At 40.8% G+C, this 26,305-nt stretch overlaps 1 protein-coding gene across 1 annotated transcript in view; it reads right to left on the bottom strand.

Moving 5' to 3' along the window:
• The window catches only part of LOC123507730 (serine protease nudel-like), a 165,825-nt gene that overhangs the window by 44,877 nt on the left and 94,643 nt on the right, over positions 1 to 26,305 (bottom strand). The window contains 1 exon segment of the mRNA XM_045260891.1: positions 3,270 to 3,435. Within this exon segment, the coding sequence (XP_045116826.1) occupies positions 3,270 to 3,435 (166 nt within the window).

The following is a 26,305-nucleotide window of genomic DNA, read 5'->3' as shown; positions in this document are numbered from 1 at the left end:
TTCACAGCCACCCAACATTTCTTCCAGACATGTTCCTGTATCACTTATCATTTCTTCATATTCCTGTACTGACCATGCATTTGTCTTAGGTGGTACGTACACCACTATGTAGTGCCTCTTTTTCCTTCATTAGTTTCTGCTCTGATCTTTAGCACTTCTGCCTTTCCCATACCTTCTTTCACTTGATCCACCTTTATATCTTTTTAACCAGCAACATCACTCCTCCTCCCATCTTACCTACTCTATTTCTTTTCCAAACATTATATTTCCTTCTCCAACCATCATCAGGTCTTCTCCTCTCTCAGTTTTGTTTCAGTAAGACCCACAATATCTGGGTTCTTGTCCCTCAAGTAATCGTTGAGTTCTAAAATCCCGATATCACTCCATTTATGTTGGAATACATTACATTCCGCTCATACGTAAGTTTCTTTAGTCCTTTCTTGCTGTACTTTTCTGGGTTATGAACCACTTCCTCAGTCTCATATCCAAGATTCTCCAGAAAAACTCTTTCTTCTCCTCTTCTGTCCTCTCTTCATTTTTTTCAAAGCCTCCTTTCTCAACTCATTTAACATTTCTCTTTCCTTTTCACCGAGATCTCTTCTCAACCAAATCTTCCTTGTTGTTTCCTGCTGGGCTAGCCTCCATGACTTCTCCACCAATTCATCTACATCCTTTTGTGACTTAAGTTTGATTCTTATTGGCCTCATACCTTCTCCTGTGAACTTTCCAATTCTATGGAAGTCCTCTATTTCTTGTACTAGGTCTTTTCCTCCTCCTGCACCACATTAATGATATTATTTATCACCTTTTTATGTTTTCTCTCTCTCCATTTTACTCGGTGTCTTATCCTCCTCCACACCAAATATCACCACACATCTCTTTTTGTCTACAGTTTCCCTCACCAATGTCTCATTTGACTTAATAACCTTCACCACTTTCTCAGCAATCTTCTCTTCTATGATCTGTTGATCTATAATTTCAGCAAGGCCCAAAGTTTTCTCCCAGACTCTTTGATTTCCTTTTCCAGACTTGCAACTTTGTAATTTACCTCCTTTCTTTCCACTTCCTGACTTTTTTTCCATTCAGCCTGCTTCTCCATCACTTTTCCTAAAGATTCTCCACATTTGTCGCAATTCACTTTAATTAGCTTAACTTCCTCTTTCAGTACTTCATTTTCTTTCTTCATATCGGCACACTCTTTCATTACATTGTCATAACTCGTTTCCAGGCCCCCATACTTTTCAAACAGTTTTTCAATTTTACCTTCCAACTCCAGAATTTTCTTCACATAAACGCTCTTCTCCATTATTCCTTGAAATCCTGTGAAGTCTGATTCATCTTTCGAGTTCACGGCCGCCATGTTGCGCAGATGTAAACAAACCAGCTGATGGCTCAAACGCAGGCTACAGTTTATATTCACTTTCCCTGGACATTATTTTGCTAATCAACAGTTAACATGACTATATGGAGACGGGACAAACATTACAAGCTCCTTTCCCACCTTGGTTACTCTTAGGCAATGGTAACTGTAGAATTAGAGATGATTGCTCTGGAGCTCAGCGACCACATCCGCCATCGACGGTGTCCCGTGTGTGTATGTGGGTACCAGAATGTTTAAAATATGTGAACAGTATTTATACTTAACATATATAATATTTTACTTAAATCAATTTAATTATAAAACCTTATACAGTAATTATACATTTATTCTCTCTCTCTCTCTCTCTCTTTCTCTCCCCCTCTCATATGATACGTAACACTCACCCTCTTTGATCATATCCAAAAGTTTCACTTCTTCACTGAGGGTCTTCACCTTCCTCTTCCTCTTGGGTTCACTAGAGGAAGCTTTCATAGGGGCACAATGCTTAGGCGGCATTGTAAGGGCTTAACGAATCACTACTTAAACAAAAAAGTTATCGCGAACACAACACTAAGATACAGTATGCGAGACAGTCAACAGCGTGGACAAGACTGGCGAGATACAACAAGGGAAGATGTTGGGTGAGGTTACGATGATGCCCAGCCAATCAGCTGAAGGGATAAATCCACTTGTGCTCTCATTGGTCGATCTCGTGCTCGGAACCAATCACACGCCTTGTATGAGTGCCCGTGGGTATGTACAAAGCCTCTGAGTCAACTCATCTCTTTGTTTGGCATGCTGGGAAATCCTCTCTTTCATGAATCAACACGAAACAATGTGTTTTTCCACAATATGGCTGTATTTTTTCATTTTTATCTTTTGATGAATATTTTTGAAAAACCTGCAATGTACTGAGGCTGCGAACCACAAAGTAGCGGGGGAACACCATACAGACAACTCCTGCTTAACAAATGTTCACACAACGAAATTTCACTACAATGAACATTTCTTTTTACTACCATCTGCTCATCTAACGAATACCAAACTCGCTTTAACAAAATTTTATCCAAGTAATTTTTTCCAAGTTTGAAAGCCCCACCATATCACATAAGCCGACAGGCTTTTGAATACACCAGCGCCTCTCTTGGACAAAACGCGCACCACTCATTCTCCCTAGTTCAAAACAATAACAGCGTCAGCAGCAGCTCGTCTTCTCTCGATCAACATGCCACCAAAACGCCCTGCAATGTTGCCTAGCGTTGCTAAGAAGACCAGGAAGTCTCTTACTCGTGAAGTGAAGCTGGATATTATTCATAGACATGAGAGAGGCGAGAAAACTAATAGCATTGCTTGCCACCATGGCTTGACTCTATCTACTGTCTCTACTATTTTCAAGTCAGCAGACTCTATTAAGAAGACTGGTGAGACTGTATCTTCCTTGCAAACTAAAAGAACCATCTGAACTCGTGACTCTGCAACGAATAAAATGGAAAGCCTTGTGGAAATGTGGTACACAAGTTTTGTATGCGGTACAATGATGTGCCCTTTGTTTACATTCCACAGGTTGCCAGCTAGTGTCTTTCCCACTCCACTCTCTTTCCAATCATAAATTTAAGATCATCAACATTATAAAGTTACTTACATACATACATTAGTGTACATTATAATGACTTAAATTAAACTGCCTAAATGTTTAACTTCATAATTTTTACTTTCATTGAAACTTTCACTGTACTCTTATGCACTCTCGCTTTGTTTACTCTAGATGGAAGTTTAAGTCAGGAGTTAAACCTGTTATAATTGGTTTGCTTAACAAAAATTCGCTTAATGGATGTTTTTTTTAGGAACGTAACCCATTCGTTAAGCGGGGGTAGCCTGTATAAATAAATTTACTAATTTGCAATCTCACCCATGATGCGATGTATTTCCTTCAGGTCCTCATCTGTAAAGAGTGGATGCAGGAGAGCAAGATTACAGTCTCCAGCACGGCGTCTGTAGGACCACACGCCAACACCAATCCAGGTTGGGTTATTGTCTTGCGTTAACTGACACGCCACTACACCAGCCCACGATTCCTGTGATGGGTATGGGGTAGATTCTTTCATAAAAACACAAATACAAATAACGACAAATGAGCTGATACACAGATATAGATATATTCATACATGCATATATATTTGTATCTACATACATTATTTTACCTACAGACAGATACATATGAACAAATAGATAAAATAACAAATATATACAGTAAACGCTCACTCTATCGGATCAATTGGAGGAAATCCCTTGTCAATATATCTGAAAATATGAAAAATCCAATGTCCGGCTCCCTGCCTCATATAGTGGGAAGCATCCAATATTTTTCAAGAAATTGGTTGCTATATGGAGCCAATTAGCGTGGATGCCCAGTTGGCGGGAAACTATACTGGACGCTTGCCGCTTATTTCACCGCATATCTGATCCAGACAAAACTAATCCAGTGGCTACATAGTGTCTGAAATAGCCGACATCCAGCTTATAAATGTCTAATATAGTGAGGATTTACTGTAGATAGATATAGATATATGGATAAGTAGGCAGAAAAACAGATATAGGACAGCATTCCATTGCACAAAATGTAACGTTACATAAACTAATAAAATTCACTATCCCTCATGACTTGTGGCATCTGGCTAAAAACATCTCCAATAACTTTCCTTCATCTTTTTATCCTTTATTTCATCCTGATGGTACCACTGCCATATCATCTGTCTCTAAAACTTAACTTTTCTCTCAAACCTTCGCTAACAACTTTACCTTGGACGATTCTACTTGTCCCTCCCTCTCCTCCTCCCTCTGACTATAATAATGGATTTAAACAAAGTTCTTCATAATGATGTTTTCCATGCCCTCACTGGCCTAAACTTTTGGAAGGCTTATGAACCTGATGGGGTCCCTGCTATTGTTCTCAAAAACTTTGCTTCCATGCTTGCAAAAATTCTTCCAACCATGTCTATCAACTACTACCTTTCTTTCTTCCTGGAAGTTTGCCTACATTCAGCCTGTTCCTAGAAAATGTGACAATTCATATCTCTCAAACTACCACCCTAGTTTTAATTTCTAGCTTGTCTAAAGTTTTTCAATCTATCCTCAATAAGATGATTCTCAAACATCTGTCACTTCACAATTTTCTATCTGATTGCCAGTATGGCTTCCATCAAGGTCATTCTACTGGTGATCTGGCCTACCTTGCTGAGTCTTGATCATTCTTTTTTAGAGATTTGGGTGAAACTTTTGCAGTTGCTTTGGATAAATCAAAAGCTTTTGATGAAGTCTAGCATAAAGCTTTGATTTCAAAACTGCCTTCCTATGTTTTCTATCCTTTTTTTTGCAACTTTATCTCAAGTTTCTTTTCCAACCATTCTATTGCTGCCCTGGTAGATAGCCACTGTTCTTACATTAAATCTATTAATAACGGTGTTCCTCAGAGTTCTGTTCTGTCACCCACTCTCTTTCTATTATTCATTAATGATCTTAACTAAACTTTTTGCTCAATCCACTGCTACACTGATACCACCTTGCATCTTTCCATGTCCTTTCAGAGATGACCAACCCTTCAAGAAGTCAACAGATCATGCAGGGATGCCACAGAATGCCTTACTTCTGACCTTTCTAAGATTTCTGATAGGAGCAGGGAAAACTTGGTAGTGTTCAATGCCTCAAAAAACTCAATTCCTCCAACTATCAACTTGACACAACCTTCCAGATAATAATCCCTTCTTCAATGGCACTCAACTGTCTCCCTCTTCCACACTGAATATTCTCAGTATGTCTTCTACTCATAATTTTGACTGGAAATTTCATATCTCTTCTCCTGCCAAAACAGCTTGTATGAAGTTAGGCATTATGAGGCATCTCTGCCAGTTTTTCTACCCCCTCCAACTGCTAGCACTGTACAAGGGCCTTGTATGGAGTACTCTATACTTTTTTTTTTTTTTTTTTTTTTGGTGGGGGGGGTTCCACTCACACAGTTTTATCAGATAGGGTGGAATCAAAAGCTTTTCATCTCATCAACTCCCCTCTCCTGACTGACTGTGTTCAGCCTCTTTCTCACCTCTGAAATGATGCATCCCTTTCAGTCTTTTATTGCTATTTTCATGCTAACTGCTCTACTAATCTTGCTAACTGCATGCCACCCCTCCTCCTGTGACCTTGTTGCACAAGGCTTTCTTTTTTCTCTCATCTCTATTCTGTCCGAATCTCTAACACAAAAGTTAACCAGTACTCTCAATCATTCATACCTTTCTCTGGTAAACTCTGGAATTCCTTGCCTGCCTCTGTATTTCCATCTTCCTACGACCTGACTTCTTTCAAGAGGGAGATTTCAAGATATTTGTCCCTGTCTTTTGGATAATATTTTTACCAATCTTTTAGGGATTTTGCAGTTCAAGTGGGCCCTTTCTTTTTTTATCTTTTGTTGCCTTTGGGTAGTTTCCCTGTTGCACAAAAAAAAAAAAAAATAAATAAATAAATAAATAAAATAAATAAATAAAAAAAGTAATTTCAAGTTTTGGCTTCTTGAGCCGATATACCCTGTTTTACAACTGGGACAACAAAATTTATTACTAGGTTAGAGCTCAAGGGATCAGGTAACATATCCTTATGTCTAAATGAGGGTCCAATGATATTTGTAGAAACAAAAATAAATCTAAAAATTATATCTGGAACATGTTTATGTAAGATAGCAGTTAATACTTTCCTAATTTGATAGCTGATATAACCCTGGAAAGGTGGTTTAACTCGTATTAGGTCAGCATTGATTTACCTCCCCAATACTTGTCCAGATCACCAAAAATTCCATTTTCTTTTTTGATTTCATAACTCAAAATGGGCATATAAAAGTAAAAATAAGAGTTAACCCTTAAAGTATGGGAAGTTGATTTACTTTCCGTCTGTTACAGCGGGGAAAAATCATACCAGTCATAAATGCTAAAAATTTTTTTTCCTCATAAAGGCATATTTCTTTGTGTTATTCTGAGTACAACGATGTAGTTTTCAACATATTATGACCTCTGAGAGAAAAGTTATTGCATATCAAAACATTCTCCCCGAAGCTGTGGCAGAACCTGCTGCTAAAAAATACCCCCAAAGCTCCGATAACACAGCGCACACATGTGTTTTCTCTCTCTCCTTTTGGGCATTTGTATTTGATGTAAAAGTAGGAACTTTTGCACTTTCATGTCAAAAAAATGTGAACTCAGATATATGAAATGATGTGCAAAACAGGAAAAGAAAAAGAAACCACATTTGTTATTACACATACTACTACCCATAATTATCAATTATTGCTTAAACCCCATTCCCACAGCAAACTTACAACATGTGTAACAGCTCAAGGAAAGAAATGAAAGAAATACTTGAGGTGCCCTTACTTGTTTTCTTTGCAAAGACATCCCACCCGTTTTCTATTGCCAGGTATCAGCCATCAGGCCAATTCCCTCATTCACCTCTTTGTTGTCGCAGAGCTTACACGTAGTCTTCAACTCATTTCTTTCGCTGACTCATTGTTTTTTTTTTCTTTTCAGCAGCGGTTAGTTTGCCTTTCATCGCTCCTTGGTTTGTTTTTCTTCTACCAGGAGTTGTTAGTTTGTCATTATGCCACGTAAGTGTGTGAAGTGTTCTCATTCCCTCCTGTCTTTTATGTTGGACTTTCACGGGGAGTGTCTGTCATGTAAGGAGGTGTTTTGTAGCCTTGCCTCCTGTTGTGATTGCTGCAAGGCCTTGTCACACAACCAGTTTCTACGTCTTTTGGAGAGTATTAAAGATCGTACTGGAGGAGGAAGGCTTCTTCTTCTGGTAAGTGTAAGTCTTCTCCTTCGTCTCAGCAGCTGCATAAACGCATGTGTAAGATGGAGGAGATGTTGGGTCGGCTTTCTCTCTTTCTCTCCTCTTCCCAGGGTTTCCCCTTATCTGGTTTCCAGTCTCTGGCTTCACAGGTAGACGATTCCCAGCCGGGTATGAACGGGGCTATGCAGAGGCCAAGGCAAGCAGGGCCAGCTAGTGTATCATATATCGTGTGTCTTCTTGTTCGTTTCATAGTTCCTCTTCTTCGGCTCTGGTCCCCAAGCCCTTCGTTGCAGGGGGATCCTTTCGGGCTAGGGGGTTCTCGCAGTGGCGGACCCCATGGCAGCGGTAGATCTTGCTAGGGAAGTACTTTGCTCTCCTGTGCCTGTGGGCGCTTGCCTACAATAGCACTGGAGAGAGTGGAGGGAGGTTGGAGCAGGAGTGTGGATAGTGAAGACTCTGCATTATGGGTATGTCCTCCCCTTTCTGCGTCCTCCTCCTTTGTTGGCCAGACCCATAGAGTTTGTGAGTTATGCAGAGAGGTTGGTTCGTCATGTGGCCTTGAACTTAGTAGTACAAGACATGTTGGCCAGAGGGGCTAAGGAGCTTGTGGGGGGCAAGCTAGAAGGCTTTTATGTCCGTCTGTTCCTTGTTCCCAAGGTAACAGGTGGTTGGAGACCTGTGTTCTACCTCTTAACTCTGAACAAGTTTTTTGTGGCCAGCCCCTTCCAGATGGAGATGGTGGCATCAGTTTTGGAGTCTATGAACGTAGGGGATTGGATGGTGTCTTTGGATCTGAGGGATGCATATTTCAAAATTCCAATCCACCCCCGTTCCCACAAGTACCTGCGGTTCGTTTGGTGAGGCAAGGTTTTTCAGTCCAAAGTTCTTTGTTTTGGCCTTGCCACTGCCCAGCAAGTCTTCACCAAGGTGATGGCTCCAGTGTCTTCATGGGCTCATCGACACGATATCTCCTTGTGCCGTTACCTGAATGATTGGTTGGTCACAAGGATGACTTTCCAGGCATGCATAGGCACCATCTGGGTTGTGTTATGGCTGTGTGCTCACTTGGGTATCCACATCAATCTGCTCAAATCAGACCTGGTACCCAGCCAAAGGAAGCAGTACCTGGGCATGGTGCTGATTCAGTAAAGGGGGATTTACACTTGGCAATTTTTGGGAGGCAATATTGCCAAAACGTACTGCCAACAATTCCGGCTGGATGCTCTCGGGAGCAAGTACATTCACACTACTGGGGAGATGTTGCCGAGAGCATCAGCTGGCAGGACGTAAACAAACCAACAAGATGGCTCTCCGCAAGAACTTTTTGGGTCCTGATTCTTCCTCCAGCGATGAAGAGGCAGCGATAGCTTTTCTTTTTTTACGTGAAATGACTATGGCAGGAAAAAGGAAACGTCTGTGGATGCGCTCGTGGCTGAAAAGACGGGAAATGAAGAGTGTATACCATACTCTTCTGGCCGAACTTCGCCTGGAAGACTCCGAGACCCTGCAACAATGGATACGCCTTCCAAAGGAACAGTATCAAGAGCTGCTACAGCTTGTAACTCTTTTTATCATGAAGGAGGATACACATCTCCTTCAGTGAATCAGCCACTCTCTGGAAAGCATATTTTCGAAGACTATGCTTCTTGTAAACCTCGTCTTGTGGGTCCCACAAATGTTTCACCTCCCTCACTTGCTCCAGCAAGGTCACCTCGGCCTCCTGACTCCAAATGAAGTTGTCTGCATTCATCAGGGATGCTTCTCTGGGTGCCGACATGTTTGTTTATATTGCCGCAAGTCAGCAATAGCGGCAATACAAGACCAACACGCTCGGGTAGCTGCGAGTAGCATTCCCAGTCTCAGACTGAGACCCAAATGCTATCGGCAACACGTTTTGGCAATATTGCCTCCCAAAAATTGCCAAGTGTAAACCAAACCCCCCATTTAGTGGTCTGGGGCCGTATTTATAAAACTATGATTTGACATAAGCGAAACATAAGTCCACATGATGGTGAACACCAAGACTTACATGAATCATAAGTCTTATGTTTCACGTTAGGTCATTATAAACTCGCGGTCCTGTTATGTTTGGGTGAAAGCAAGAATAGCAATGCTATATCGAATCATAAGAGTCAACATTGCAGAGGCAGTGGGACAGCAATGACGCCACCTGAGAAGTTTTCATGATCATAGACTTGTTGGCTGAACTAAGTGACTCAGAACTGATAAGAGGTATCAGTTAGAGCATGCAGCCAAGATATATGGGGCTGACATGCAAGGATTCTTAGGGAAAATTAACTCTAGCAGGTGTGTGAGAGGGAAATGGTGACAGCTGGATGCCGCCTTGAGGGTGACAGTGGTTACCCCAGTAAAAAGTGGCTTCTGACACTATATTTTTTACCTCTGCCTGCCCCACACTCCAACTACAAAAGGTAAGTTTTGCAACATTAATATTTTTCATATTTGACAGTTTATTTCATTCATACTATTATATCTCATCGTGTGCGCACATATACTTGCTAGTTCTGTAGTGGTGCTCTGATTTTTCATGCATATTATTGCATGAAAAAAGGCTCTCACTGACTTCTCAGTGAGCAGAGTGGTGTATGAATGTCCTGTGAGGAAAAAAGAACAGGAACGTTTATGGAAAGTGTTGCCGCTAGATAGAAAATAAGTGAAAGGAGTGGAAGATTCCAAGATAGCGGAGAAATATGCCATTTCAGCATTATTACCTTCATCCTGTTACAAGTGTAGCTCTGATTCTAGAGACCCAGCAAAATTCATTAAGTGTTGTCTGTGTATCCGGTGGGCTAATACGAAATGTGTGAATTTGGCTGGGATTAAATCTGAAAATATCTGCAACGTGAGGTATCTGTGCAATGTTTGATTCATTGAGGTGTCATCTCTGAAGAAATTCACCAATGATGTTGAGAATTTTAAGTCTGATTTGAAGAGCATTACTGCTAAAGCTGACAAGATGATGGAAATAGTTGATAATAAGATGGCAAGAATGGAGGAGATAAGTATCAAGGTCGATGAGGCAACAGAAGGCTTGGCAGGAGTTGCTGAGTCATTGAATTCTGCTGACTCGGAACATTCCACGCCTTGGCAGGACATGAAGAGGAAGAGGAGGATGAAAAAGAACCTGCTTGTTGTAGGGGCAACTCAGGATTCTGAAGCAAATCTGAAGAATGAAGTTTCTCATGCTCTGGATGGAATGCAAATTAATGATACAAAGTTTGCTAATGATGGCAAAAAAATAGTTATGAATTTTGCCAATGAGAGTCTGAGAAATGAGGCAGCCCAGAAACTGGAGGATGTTGAAAAGTTGACAACTAAATTTGTTCAGAAAATTAAACCCAAGATAATGCTATGTAATGTCCATAAGGAAGAGACTAAGGAAAGTTTCATTGATACAATCATTGCGAGAAATGACTACCTTCAAGCAGTTCCTGATGTCAAGTTAAAGATTGAGAATATTTTTTGCAAACCAGCAGCAGGGGGCACAGTTCATTACATCATGAAATGTGATCCAATGATAAGACAGCTGTTACATCAGCATCAGGACAGGATTAAGCTTGAGTGGGGAGTTTACCAGGTTCGCGACAGGTATCATGCACTTATCTGTTACTATTGTCAAAGGTATGGTCATACTGAGGCAAACTGCAATGCCAAGAAAAATGGTGGGCATCCCGTTTGCTTTAAATGTGCAGGCAACCACAAGTCCAAGGATTGCACATCTACAGAGAAGAAATGCAAAAACTGTGTGAGGTTTAAGAAACAAAATACTGACCATTTGGCGAATATTAGTTGTTGTGTTGTGTTGGAAAATGAGATTGACAGGATCAGAAATATTACAGATCATGGCTACTAATGCTGTGAGCTCTATGTTGAAATGTGGTTTATCAAATGTTCAGTCAGTTGAAAACAAGGCAATAGAAATCAGAACTTTAATTAATGATGAGAATCTGGATATTCTTGCTTTGACTGAAACATGGCTGAGTGAATATGATATTGCGAAAATTAAAGAAATAACCCGACACTCAAACATTTGTGCACATACCAAGGAACACGATGCAGACCCATACAGACTACATGAGCCAAGAAATAACCTTGACATGGGATGTCGAGCATTTGCAAGATGCGCACCAAGGATTTACAATAAACTGCCGAGTGATATCAAAGGTTGTGCCAGGATTGATATCAAAAAGAAATTGAAGACATATTTGTTCAAGGAAGTTTATGATTTTTATGGCATGGAAATCAAAGACAATTATAGATGCTAGTTGCTTTTGAGGGAGGCTCTGCTGAGCGCTGCCTCGCAGTGCAGCGGAGCCTTGAACAAACACCCCAAGTAACAAGTAAGTAAGTATAAAGAAAAAGTTCTCAGCAAACTACTTGCTCACATTACAATACAGTGGTACATATCTTTACCAGTGGATTTTATTAGCTCCTAAGATATTAGTTTTACCAAATTTGTCATTAAGGTAAATCAGGTTAGGTTTAGTTGTTAGTTTAGATTAGGGAAGTGTAGAGTTGGTTTGATTAGATTTAGTTCATTGTTAAGGTAGATTTAGTTATACATAGTTTGGTTACATTAGGTTTAATTTATTTCCTTACGAAACTTGTCATCAATGCTAGGTTAGGTTTAGTTAATTTCCTGTCAATTTGTTAAGATGGGTTAGGTTAGGTTTAGTTAAGTTAAGTGTAGCCAAGTTTGGTTTATTTATCTATTTTTTGTTATTGTCATGTGTGAGAATTTTTATTTTGATAATTTTGATGTGCTTTGAATGAATCTAGTAACCATTTTCATTGCAAATCAATGTTTTACATGTTTGGGGTCATTAAGAAAATAGAAAAAAGATCTTCCTTCCCCAAAAAAGTAGTTTCATTACAAAATGTTAGATAGGTGCACTTAATTATATATATATATATATATATATATATATATATATATATATATATATATATATATATATATATGTACAGTAAGGTCCCGAGTTACGTCAGAGTTACGTTCCTGAAACATGACGTAAGTCGATTTTGTACGTAACTCGAGTTTTTGTACTTTCAAAGCATATTATCGAGTTTTCAACCAATAATTTTTTATGGTTATTCAGGTAAGTAAAAGGTTATATTGTTATATTGGTATATTATTTACAACTATGCAGGAATATACTGATTAAGGCCGCGAACACGAAGGACTGCAGGTTGCCAAGAGGGGCGGCCTGAGGCCGCCAGGAGCGTGTGCAGGTCGAATGTTGTGATGCCCAGGGCGGACAGCTGGGAGCTTTGTGAAGTGCGGTAGGAGTAGAAGCGTTATATAAGTAAAAGGTTATATTGTTATATTATTTACAAGTATGTAAGAATATGAAACACAAGCTTGTTTTTGTTGTTGATTAGGGCCGCGAATGCGAAGGACTGCATGTTGCCAGAGGGGTGGACACCTGAGGCCGCCAGGAGGGTAGGCAGATCGAATGTTGTGACACCCAGGGTGGACAGCTGGGAGCGTAGTGCAGTGCGGTGGGAGTAGAAGCGTGGGCAGCGGAGCAGGAAATGCAATAGGAAAGGGCAATAGGGATCAGCAGACAGGCGCAGACGGTGCAAGTGAGCTGCAAGTGTCGTGTGGCCCAGACGAAGACTCCGGAGTTATCATTGTTGTAATAGGTGCGCGAGCCCTCAAGGTCGTCAACCTCCCCGTTGTCATGGTAACGGGCTTCCCATTTTTTTCTTCACTCCCTTACACACAGCTGCTGCCTCCCATCTCATGTCTTTTAATTATGTCCACTTTTTCTTGTAGCGTAATGGTTTTCCTTTTTTTTAGCATCACTGCTATCACTCAGGAGTTTTCTTTTTGGTGCCATTGAGCAAGATGCTAAGATAGTCAGCAAACGCAGATGTAGGAACACTCTTGCCAGGGGCGACGGTGTGGTGGAACTGAGGTACGTAGAGTGTTATTGTATTCAAGCGTGAGGTGGGCGGTGTGGCAGATAACCACTAGTGACACCTGGCGGCCAACAATAACAATAAACCCCGCGCTTTACGATTTATAAATTTTCAATTTTTTAAATCTTAAATTGCCTTATAGTGGACTGACGTAAGTGCGAGTTTGACGTAACTCAAGACCGACGTAACCCGGGATCTTACTGTATATATATATATATATATATATATATATATATATATATATATATATATATATATATATATATACAGTAAGGTCTAGGTTTACGTCAGAGTTACGTTCCTGAAACATGACGTAAGTCGATTTTGTACGTAACTAGAGTTTCCGTACATTTCAAAGCATATTATGGAGTTTTCAACCAATCATTGTTTATGGTCATTCAGATAAGTTAAAGGTTATATTGTTATATTATTTACAAGTATGTAAGAATATGAAACACAAGCTTGTTTTTGTTGTTGATTAGGGCCACAAATGCGAAGGAATGCAGGTTGCAGAGAGGGGTGGACGCCTGAGGCTGCCAGAAGGGTGGGCAGGTCAAATGTTGTGACGCCCAGGGTGGACAGCTGGGAGTGTAGTGCAGTGCGGTGGGAGTAGAAGCGTGGGCAGCGGGACAGAAAATGCAATAGGAAAGGGCAATAGGGATCAGCAGACAGGCGCAGACGGTGCAAGTCAGCTGCGAGTGTCGTGTGGCCCAGGCGAAGGCTCCGGAGTTGTTATTGTTGTGATGGGTGTGCGAGCCCTCAAGGTGGTCAACCTCCCCGTTGTCATGGTAACAGGCTTCCCATTTTCTTCTTCCCTCCCTCACACACAGCTGCTGCCTCCCTTCTTATGTCTTTTAATTATGTCCTATTTTTTCTTGTAGCGTAATGGTTTTCCTTTTCTTTGCATCACTGCTGTGACTAAGAAGTTTTCTCTTTGGTGCCATTGAGCAAGATACTAAGAACTTGAGTCAGTAAACGCAGAAGTAGGATAACACTCTTGCCAGGGGCAACGGTGTGGTGGAAGTGAGGCAGGGTCTTATTGTATTCAAGCATGAGGCGGGCAGTGTGGTGGGCAACCACCAACAATAACAATAAATCCCGCACTTTACGATTTATAAATTTTCAATTTTTCTAATCTTAAATTGCCTTATAGTGGACTGACATAACTACGAGTTTGACGTAACTCGAGACCGACATAACCCGGGACTTTACTGTATATATATATATATATATATATATATATATATATATATATATATATATATATATATATATATATATATATATATATATATATATATATATATATATATATATATATATATATATATATATATATATATATATATATATATATATATACAGGCAACCCCCGTTTAACGAAGGGGTTATGTTCCTAAAAAACACTTCGTTAAGCGAAACTTCGTTAAGCGAACCGATTATAACAAGTTTAACCCATGATTTGAACTTTCATTGAGAGTAAGCAAAGCGAGAGTGCATCATAGTACAGTAAAATGTTTATTGAAATTAAAAATTATGAAATTAAACATTTAGGTAGTTTAATTTAAGTCATTATAATGTACAGTAAAGTATTTATTGACGTAACTTTATAATGTTGATGATCTTAACTTTATGAAGGGAGGAAGAGTGAAATGGGAAAGACACTAACCGGCAACCTGTGGAATGTAAACAAAGTGCGCATCATTGTACTGCATACAAAACTTATGTACCACATTTCCACAAGGCTTTCCATTTTATCCATTGTAGAGTCACAAGTTCAGGTGGTTCTTTTAGCTTGCAAGGAAGATACGGTCTCACCAGCCTTCTTAATAGAGTCTGCTGACTTGAAAAAAGAGACAGTTTAATATGGAGTCAAGATGGTGGCCAGCACTGCTATAGTTTTCTGGCCTCTCTCGTGTCTGTGAATAATATCTAGCTTCACTTGGAGAGTAAGAGACTTCCTGGTCTTCTTACGAACACTAGGCCAATTGCAGGGCGTTTTGGTTGTAAGTTGAGCTAGGGAAGACAAGCTGCTGCTGACGCTGTTATGTTTTGACTGGGGAGTGAGTGTTGCACGTGTTGTCCACGAGAGGCTTGATCTTGATCTTGATCTTTATTCTATAGGTGTCCCAGGATTTTTCCTGAGGCAGGCCTTAGTACCAGCAGCTCCTGGTGTATTGAAAAGCCTGTCAGCTTGCGTGATATGGTGAGGCTTTCAAATTTGGAAAAAAATTACCTGGATAAAACTTCGTTAAAGCGAGTTTGGTGTTCTTTAAATGAGCAGATGGTAGTAAAATGAAACCTTCGTTGTAGCGAAATTTCGTTGTGTGAACCTTCGTTAAACGAGGGTTGCCTGTATATATATATATATATATATATATATATATATATATATATATATATATATATATATATATATATATATTATTTTACTTGTTTTTTTATTTATTAACTTTCTTTCTTTCAGAGAGGGTGCTCAACCTCTACAACCCATTGCTGCATCATGTCTTGGCACCAGCAGGAGGTTCAGCCGTGTTAGGCGTTGGAAGTGCTGCAGTAACATTTCCATCTGTACTGTTATGACCAATGACAACAAAAGTTAGTTAAACCATCACAAGCATATTTATTGCAGATCTATCTCATTATCTATATAAGAGGTAAACAATCCTCTCAAGGAGGAAGTATCCAAGACGAGGCACCCTTCCCTCTTCCTGCCCCCATACTCCTCATACACAGTGTAAGTGTATATGGTGTGTGTGTGGTTGCCTCATTTTTGCTGTCCTCCTCCTGGAGAAGGGTCTTGGCTTTGTCTGTACATATATAGTTAATGTCCCTACACTTCAGTTTTAAAGATACTGTGTATGCTATTATTGATATTTTCAGCAGTAGGGTAATGTGCTGTTATTGCGTTGCAGACAGGTACTGAGTGCACTTGTCATGTGTGAATGCATTTCTTGTGAGCTGCCATTTCCAACCATATACACACCTTCCACGATTGAATATCAACATCAGAAATTCTTCAAATCAATGAGACCCATCAATTTGATTAAGTTAAGTTACTGAATTTATACTCTGTTAGTTTAGGGTTAAAGTTAGTTATGTGTAAGGTGGCAGAAGTTGTCCTTTACACCTGGAAGCATTAAATACAATAAATGGATAGATTGTTGCCTGTTTCTCCAAACCTAAGCAGGGTGTTTATAAAGGAAGGCAGGTGGGCATTACTGAGTGTTTGAGTGAAAGTGAATGTGAGGTATACGAGGGTATGAAAGAAGTGGTGTAGTGTGCAGCAAATGATAAAAGCAAAGGAGTGGAAAAAATAAGGCTTGGTTCTCTTAATGTCACCCAGGATGTGGGAGGATATAGATATACAAGGGTGGAATGGTTAATACTTTTCAAAACCAAGATGATCCATATGTGTATGGAATTATTTATTCACTCAAATTCTTGTCTATGTCATCAAGGAGCTTGGGAGGTGGACCATCTCCTACATCAAATAGACCCATTAGTAAAGTGACCACTAATATTCAATGCTTCACTACAAGCTTTCATAAAGCATAGCAATGTAGGCTTTCCTATCCAAAAATGGGGGGAAAAAAAATAATGCATTGCAGGCTTAGTTTACTAATTAACACTGCTGCCTTATTGTGCTTGCCTAAATATTTCTTTTACTTTAGTACCTTAAATAGGCATGTGCAAGAAAGGCCAGTTTTACAAGTGCACATTACAAGTGCCATTACAGATTGTTACACCTTATCATTGTGAATATTTTTATCCCTAGACACACCTTCCATACTTGAATATCAACACTGGAAATTATTCTTCAAATCAATGTATCTTAAGTGACATTTTTAGTTTAGGATAAGTTAGGTCATTGGAAATTATTCTTCAAATCAATGTATCTTAAGTGACATCGTTAGTTTAGGATAAGTTGGGGCACTTAAGGTTGCTAGGTTGAAGTTAACAATGCAAATTGCTTACTGACACAACAGTTGCTGCTTCGTTTCCTCATATGTGGTGGGTGTGGTACATCCATCATGTCAGTAACAACAAACAACAAACAACAAAACGAATTAGCAGTATATGCGACTACACGTGCGAGGGTCATATGCTGTTTGTTTACATCGGGTGAAGTGGAGTCAGTGGACAGAGACACTATTATTAACTATGTTCGCCTTTAAATATACCTAAATTTCATGTATTGTTAATCTTATTAATACAAAAATGCCTCACACATGTTTATTTGTTCAAATCATCGTAATTGGATTAGTTTCAGTCCATAAATTTCACCACTATGTTGCGGTTGGCATCCCTGTGCTAAGTCGAGCTAATGATGAGGGGTTACTGAGCCATAACTTTGTCACCTATGTCACATCATAGCTACGATCACTTATGTCATGACTATGTCTTGCCAACGAAAGTTTTATAAATATGGGCCCTGGTTTATCCGTCGCCAGAAAGGATCAGCCAGTTTCTCTCAGTGATGCAAAATTTTCTAAAGGACAGAACCCATACGGTGTCTCTATGGAGGTCACTCCTGGGTCATCTGGCTTCCCTGGAGAGGCTGGTCCCAGGCGGCTGGGTATGCTCTCGGTCCCTTCAGTGGTGCCTGAAAAATCATTGGAAGGCAGCATCGGACCCACCCTGGTGGCGGGTTCCTCTTTCACAGCAGTGCCTGGCATACCTCTAATGGTGGATGGATCCGGGTCATCTAATCAATCTTTGTGATGGCACTTCCGGAACAACCTCTGTTTTCTAACACGTCCCTTCACGGTTGGGGGAGTATCTAGTCTCAGGGATTTGGTCTCCACAGGAGCAGAGGTTTCACATCAATCACCTGGAAATGATGGCTGTTTACTGGGCTCTGTAGTCCTTTCAGCAGAAACTCATGGGCACAGTGGTGTCTCTCATGTCAGACAATTCGACAGTGGTGGCCTATTTGAGGAACTCCGGGGGGCACACGGTCCGAGTCCCTCTTCCAAGGTTCATGCTGGGACGGTGCAATGCAGTAGCAGACATCCTCAATCGCGTGTGTGTGGGGTCAGAGTGGACCCTGCATCCCAAAGTGTGCAGGCAGGTCTTCCAGATGTGCAGTGTGCCACAGGTGGATGTTTGCCACTGCCTTAAATCACCAGTTACCTCTGTATGTGTGTCCACCACCCAACCCGGGAGCTTGGAAAGAGGATGCTTTTGCCTTTCCATGGGAGGGCTTGGATCTATACGCCTTTCCTCCCTTTCCTATGATTTGGCAGGTGCTAGTTTGAGTCAGAGATTCTGCTTGTGTTCGCGTGACTCTGATTGCCCTGCGGTGGCACCAGGCAGACTGGTTTCCTCTGCTTCTGAGTCTACTAGTGGACCATCCTCGAGTGTTGCTGCAATGGACCTCTCTGCTCAGCCAGCCTCATTGCCACCTCTTTCACAAGCCTCCAGGGGCTCTTCACCTTCACATATGGAGACTCTCCAGCATTTCTTTCAAAGGAGAGGCTTTTCGCGGAAGGCTGCTACAGTCATCTGCCAGACTCTATCAGGCAAAGTCTTCTGTGGTTGGTGTGAGTCGAGGGGTTGTCATCCTCTCTCAACCTCTGTGATGGACTTAGCAGACTTTTTTAGTTTTCTTTGGGACACTAAACATTTGTTCTTGCCGTCCATTAGGAGCTATCGTTCTGCTTTGGCCCCAGTTCTCCAGAAGACTGGTTTAGATATCTCACAAGATAGGGATCTTTCAGCTCTGTTTTGGGGGTTTGCCAAGTTGGCTCCCCCTCGTTCACTGCTCATTCCTGCATGGGATTTATCCTTAGTTTTACGCTCATTAATGAAGTCCCCTTATTCGCCTCTGCGTTTGGCTTCTCTGAGGGATGTTGCACTAAAGTCTCCCTTTCTCTTGGCTTTAGTATCTGCTCACCGAGTTAGTGAGCTGCACAGGCTGTCAGCGGAAGTTTGTCACTCAAAGGGTTGGGCTTCTATGACTTTCTCTCTAGCCCCAGATTTTCTAGCGAAGACAACTCCCAGGTGAGGTTTTGCAGTCCGAATTCACCATTCCTGCTCTTATGGAGTATGTTGGTGAGTCGGAAGGGGACAGGCTTTTGTGCTCAGTCACAGCCATCAGGGAGTATCTGTGTAGGACCAGAGACTGTCGTCCTAGATACTCCCGGGTTTTTGTGACGGTTACCGAGCCTCGGCGTGTAAAGCACCCTTATACTATTTCCCACTGGATATGTCAGGTTATCCAGCGTGTGCATGTGGATGTGTCTGAGAAGGACATACACTTGGTTTGGGTGAAGGCACATGAAGTTAGAGCAGTGGCAACGAGTGCCTTGTTCAGGAAAATTCAGAGTATTCCTGCCATTATTCGGGCAGGAACCTGGAAGAGTATGTCCACTTTTGCTTCTTTTTATCTCGGAAATTACTCATAGGTATTTGGATACAGTAAGCCCCCGAATTTAGTGAAATTCAGCTTAGCAAAACCCTTATTTAGCGACTGTCTGGAAAAGACCAAGCCCTCAAGTTTGGCGATCTTCTCTCATATTTAGTGAATGTACCACGCTACACTGTACCGCCTCCTGCCAAGGCCACCTGGAGGCTGTTCTCCAGGCGACCTTGCTCCCACTCGCTCTGAGCCAATTGTCCCGCCTCCCACTCGTTCTGAGCCAATCACGTGTCTGTTTGGCCATGACGTCAGCCCCAGAGTGCCTCCGGCATTCCCGCTCGACAGTTGAGCTATGGTGTGTATTAATCTAGCATGTGAACTCATTTTTTGTGCTCCCATCCTCGCTGTTTAGTGAGTTTCCCTATCACCATGGCCTCCACTAGTGGTTTGGGGGGTGCTGATTCTCGTGAAGGTGGCGATGTTGCTGATAAGAAAGCTGTGCAGAAGCGTGATTATAGGAAAGGTAAACAGCACAAGATCTATTCAATGACTGACAAGGAGAAAATTTTTAACATGATAGAAGCTGGAGCAAGAACATGTAATATTGTTAAGGCCTTAGGGGTTCCTGAGTCTACAGTGAGGAACATTCAAAAGGCCAAGAGTGAAATTAAGAAAAATATTGAAAGTGCAAAGAAGTATTTCCCGAAGGCTGGCCCCTCTAGGGGTATTATTCGTGAGAGGTCTGTGAAGAACCACATGCTACTTATAACAGAACACTTTCTACTGAACTGGCTTACACGTAGACTTGAAGAAAAACAAAGTGTTGATGGCATGGAAATTCGTCGTACTGCTAGAGAATATTATGCAGGTGTGTGTGCCAAGAAAAAGGTTAAAAATCCTCCTCCCTTCACTGCCTAAAAAGGGTGGCTGCAGAGGTTCAAGAAGAGGTGTTCTATAAAGCATGCCTCTTATCAAGGGAAGATAACCTCTGCTGATGCCGTGGCAGCCAAGGCCTTTATTCCTGTGGCCAAGCCACAGTAATTATTCCCCTGACCAAGTGTTCAACTGTGACGAAACTGCTTTCTACTGGCGTCGCGCCCCTACTTCTACATTTATTCCTAAAGAGGTAAAGCAGGCACCTAGTCACAAACTGGTGAAGGACAAATTCAGTGTTTTATTCACATGGAATGCTAGTGGAGAATGTAAAATGAAGCCACTGGTGATATACAAATTTGCCAAGCCTCATTCATTTAGAAATTGTGACATGGAGAACCTGCCTAACTGCATCTGGCTTCATAATGCATCTGGATATATGACTATCCCAATACCTGTCATCTGGTTTGACAAGCATTTTGTACCCGATGCAAAGAGGCACTGTAAAAAGAAAAATATCCCCTTCAAGGTTGTGCTGTTCCTTCACAATGCCCCCAGCCACGCAAAATTCCTGGTCGGGCGGCACCCAGCTGTCCAAGTTGTATTTATGCCCCACCAATACTACAGCCAAACTACAGGCCCTGGATCAAGAGCTTATTGCTAACGTGAAGCTCATCTTCTATGGCTATCTCCATGATAAAATTAAAAGGGCAACAGACAGCCAAAAGGAGATGAAAGACATTGAAAAGTTAGTGAGTAGCGGGGAGGAGGAAATGGCAACTCCCGACCCACCAGCAGCACCCTCATCACCAGCATCTCCCATTGCCTCTACCTCTGCACAGTCGGCCACACCACAAGTCCCACACTCTCCAGTTGCCTCAACTTCAGCAGTACCTCCTGTTGCACCAAATGTATTATCTATGAAGCAGTTTTGGGAGAAATTCCAGATCAAGCAGGCGGTTGATTTGATGCCTCGTTCTTGGTCTGAAATAACTCTGAAGACAATTAGACACGCCTGGAGCCCTTTACTGCCTCATTTAAAGCTGCAAGAGGAGGAGAGACAGAAGCAAGACATACTTCTCCAACAGACAACAAATTCCATTCAACAAGTTCCCGGCATGGCTGCAGTGGACAATGAGGCTGTTGCTGACATCGTTAAAGAAAGAACCAGGGAACTTACCCTTCAGGAGATGATGGAGGAGGACGAGCAGGAGGTGGTAGATCAAGAAACATCAACACCAGGAGATAATGAGGTCACCACTAAAGAACTGAGCAACATTGAAGGACTCTGTGCTATCTTAAAAGAAGAGACCCCCAACAAATTCAAACAAGATGACGAAAACATTGAACAAGCTGCGCAACACCTAGAAAAGTTCACAGGAGTATTCAGGGAGCTTTACCAGAAGAAATTAGCATCAACTCAACAGGCAAAAATAACAGACTTCTTCAACCATCAGCTTGCAAGGCAAAGAATGATAAGTCAGGGTCTTGCTAATATTCTAGGCAATAAGGATGCTGAAATCCTGGATGATCCACCACCATGTGATACAGCTGCAGAGGAACCCCAGGCACCACCTCCTGCTCACATATCTCCAGTCTCTCAAGAAGATGCAGAATTCCTGGGTTTTGAAGAAGTTGATACTGCAGCAGCTAGGGAGGTTGCAGCCCGAGGAGAGGACTTGGAGATGGACTCCAGTGGTGGTGGCAGGCACTAAGCCTGTGTGCCGTTACCACCACTCTGTATTTATCATCCCCCCAGGCTTTCATTCTCCCCTTTTATAGTGAGTACAGCATTTAATTTTATGTTTTAACTATTCATCTACCAATATATTGTATATTTGCTAATGTATCAAAGAAAGCTTGTTTATTTTGCACCTGTAAATGGGGACTCGAAATGGGAACTTTGGGCGGATGAAAGACTGATTGGTATTTTTCCCTATTTAAAGTAGAATTCAAATTTGGGGAAATTCCAATTTAGCGATGGTTTCGACAGACTAATAGGATCGCTAAATGTGGGGGCTTACTGTACCTTTTTTCTGGGCCTTGTTGTATCGGCTCTCAGGGTAATTCATTAAGTTTTCTTTTGGGTTCCTAATACATATATACTGTTCTATGCATTATCCGATGTGGGGTTTGAGGTCCTTGGACTGTTCTCAGGGCAAGAGTTGTTATGCTCCTCTCACTCCTTTGGTTTTGTCCCTCTGTCATGGGATACAAGTGTTGCACCCACCTCAGTATATGGCCTCCGCCTTGTAAGTTTTGGGTTTGTAAGATTGTGTGTCTTGGAGTGAAAATTGTTGTTAGGGGTGAAGTCATCCTCCCTTCTATACTTGGGATTCAGTTCTTAAGCAATAATTACTAATTATGGGTAGTAGTATGTGTAATAACAAATAGGATTTTTTCAATGTAAAATCCATTTTTATCTACACACATAAGGTGGTGAGCGTGGGATCGGGCAGACGTCCACGCGTAGGTTCGAATCCCACCACGTACAGCCTTAAAACACTTTGCCATTTGTCGAGTGGTTTAAAGTTACCTACATATCACCATGATACCCAGGTTCTAGGTGGTTACACTCAAGATGAACTTGGGCTGTGATATGGGCCCTAATATGAGTACCACTATAAATAAAATTGCCTGCGCCACTAATGGGCGGAAGCTGAACAGCGCTTCCCATACACTCTTCGTGTACCTACAGGCGCTATAGGCCTTACCGTAAAAAAAAAAAAAAAAAAAAAAAAAAAGTCATAATTGAGTTTCCCATCCTCCCTCCCCTCTATGACCTTCTGGGCTAGAGGCGAATGAGGGAATCGGCCTGATGGCTGATACCTCGGAATAGAAAACGGGTGAGGTATCTTTGAAAGAAAATGAGTAAGGGCACCTCAAGTATTTCTTTTGTTTCTTTGCTCGAGCTGTTAGACATAATGTAAGTTTGCTGTTCGAATGGGGTTTAAGCAGTAATTAATAATTATGGGTAAGTATGTAGATAAAAATAGATTTTACATTAAAAAATCCTATAATACAAATATTGTGGATTTCTAAAATAATTGGAATCTAGCAACTCTTATTAGCAATGGGATTCACGTAACTTGGCCGACAAGCACAGTCCTGTAGAGGCAACCATGGGTGACACACACCAGCGCATTGCTCAACGGGAGTATGAACGTTGCTGTTAGGGTTGGTCTAGCTCTGTCTCCCAGATCACTATCAGAATCACTACTGGAGTCTTCACTTTCTTCTGTCTCAATACAAAAATCAGTCTTTATTTTCATCACTGTCCTCAATGTCATTACCGAGTAACACTGACATAACATCACTTGGAGTACCGTTTCCTCCCTCTGGATGACAGGGGCTGCCAGATGGCGCCTTGAAATGGGAAAAGATGACCTATTGTGAAGGAACATGTCTCAAGGCTCAAGGAGGCGAGCAAAAAAAGATGCCAGATACCTTCACTTGCCCCAGGACCAATAGTGAGGAGGAGAGATTCAAATGTTTAGCACGGAAAAATCATGAATACCGGAACGATCTTCGCCTCTCTGCATGCGACACTACAATCGTCCCGAAACGATCATCGTGTATTAAGGGTCAAAGTTCGAAATCGCCAATTTTAAATGTCCTGCTGGAGCTTTAAATTTAGCTCATTCAGTGATGCAGCCAGTCATATGACTTCTGAACAAGGCTTTTTTTTTTTTTTATCCTTTTATCGATATTTTGAATGAGGCTTTTTTTATCCTTTTATCGATATTTTCTCCTAAGGGACATGTGTATAATGGTTACATATTCATAAATTAACCCATGTTTTATGAAATGAAAATACAAAAAATATTTGTAAATACTGTAAATATAATGTAAAAAGTAATTTGCTAAATTGGAAGTTTACTGCAAAATATTGTTTATTATTTTTTTCAGTATCTAAGCTTGTATTGGAGCATGGTATGATATTCTTCAAAACAAGACTCAATGCATAGAGCTACATCACACTCATGACAGTAATACCGAGTGTCACTCCATTTCTTTGGTCGCGTCAAAGCAGGGACGGGTGGGAGAGGGGGGGTGACTACCCCATGTCAGAATGGAGGGAAACTGTGCTAATATATGCTAGACACTTCAAAGAACATAAATACTGAAGTTGGAGAGAATTTTAAATGCGTAGAAAGTGAGAAAGGGGCGCACATATTTGTGCTTGATTAACCACAAATAATAAGCAAAGACTCCACGTACATGCATGTGGTTGACCTCTTACGGGTTAAGGTACATGACTGGCTTTTCCTCAGTTCTTTAATCCTTATTGCTAAATTTATTGCACAAAAACTGTTTCAGTTTCAGTTGGATAATGAGAAACTGACCCTGAGAGAAGAATATGACATTCAAAGCACAAGATCGCATAGTAAAAAGATGAGAAAGGGAAGACGTCCGAGAGATGTTAAAAAATATAGTTTCCCACAAAGATGTGTTGAGACGTGGAACAGTTTGAGTGAAGAAGTGGTGTCAGCAACAAGTGTGCTTAGTTTTAAAGAAAAATTGGATAAGTGTAGATATGGACATGGGGCCACACAATCATAAAGCCCAGGCCCTGTAAAACTACAACTAGGTAAATACAACTAGATAAATACTGTACATGCTACTCGAATAATGTTAGTGGATATCCATTTGATGTAAAATATTTCTTAAACTATTAATCTCTTTGTAAAAATTGATGCAAGGGCTACATATACTAAAGGCCCTATATAGTAAAGTTTTAAGAGTTTACCTATAGATATTAGGTTTCTAACAGAGTTGACATTATAGATATGAGCTAAAGATGTACAGTTAAGTCCTAAACCAGTAAAGATTTTTATTCCTGTATACATCTGTGACTAGACCATATGCACTCTTTTTAATTATCACATCCAAAAAAAGGCATGCAATTACTTTTCTTCCAACTCTACTGGTTCCTATGTTGTGAATTAAAAAACTGCTGAAATTCTTTTATATATGATTCATCTGTAAAAATCAAAATGCAGTCATGTACATATCCTCTATAAACAATAGGTTTACATTCTTTATGGCAGCTTTTAATCAAATAGTTTCCTTGAAGCACAGGAAGCAATTAGCCTAAGAAGGACCAAGGGGGGACCCCATTGCTACCCCCATCAACTTGTTGGTACAACTTGATTCTTTTACAGCTAGGTCCAATAATTATCTGAATTGCAAAACAGTAAGGTTATGATGTAAGAAATCTTTGCATTTCTCTATGCAGATGTTAATGACCTCTGTTAAGGGTATATTAGTGAAAAGTGATTTAATGTCAAAATTAGTGATATAGAAAAGTTGTTGGTAACCCAAGTTTCATTAAATCCCTAACAAGAGTAGCTGAGTACATGACTGTATATTCATTAGTGGTTAAGGATTTAATTCAACTTGAACAAGTATACCTGTGTGTATCAGCAATAAAAAGAACAACAGAAAATTCAGTGCTATAAAACAACAGAGCATAGATGAAGTAAAGGTCTCAAGTGTCCACCATTCCTACTCACTGCTGCAAAAGAAACAGAATAGAGGTTTGACTTTGGTGACCCAATTTTATCAAGATTTAGCTTGCTAGACCCAGCTAATGCTCTCAGAATCTAAGGAATTAGCAAACAAAATCTTGTTCTACTGGCTTGATGTCTACCTAGAATTATTGAGAATGATGATATAACTTTATAACTGGCTTAACATAACATAACATAAATAATAGGATAACAAAGGGCCACCAGGGCCCATCTAGGTTATCCTGTATCAGTCGCACAGCGACCTCGTCATCAGTACTTAAAGATACACTTACAAGTACACAATACATTATATACTAATTCTAAATATTTGGCCCATTAACAGGGCTAAGTCATGCAGCAAATTCCTCTACAATCTGTGATCCCCATACATGGGGATCATGTCTTGTTTAACTATAGTAA

Source organism: Portunus trituberculatus, chromosome 23, assembly GCF_017591435.1.
Source record: "Portunus trituberculatus isolate SZX2019 chromosome 23, ASM1759143v1, whole genome shotgun sequence".
NCBI lineage: Eukaryota > Metazoa > Arthropoda > Malacostraca > Decapoda > Portunidae > Portunus > Portunus trituberculatus.
The sequence above is the reverse complement of the archived record's forward strand: the minus strand, read 5'-3'. Positions and strand labels throughout refer to the sequence as shown.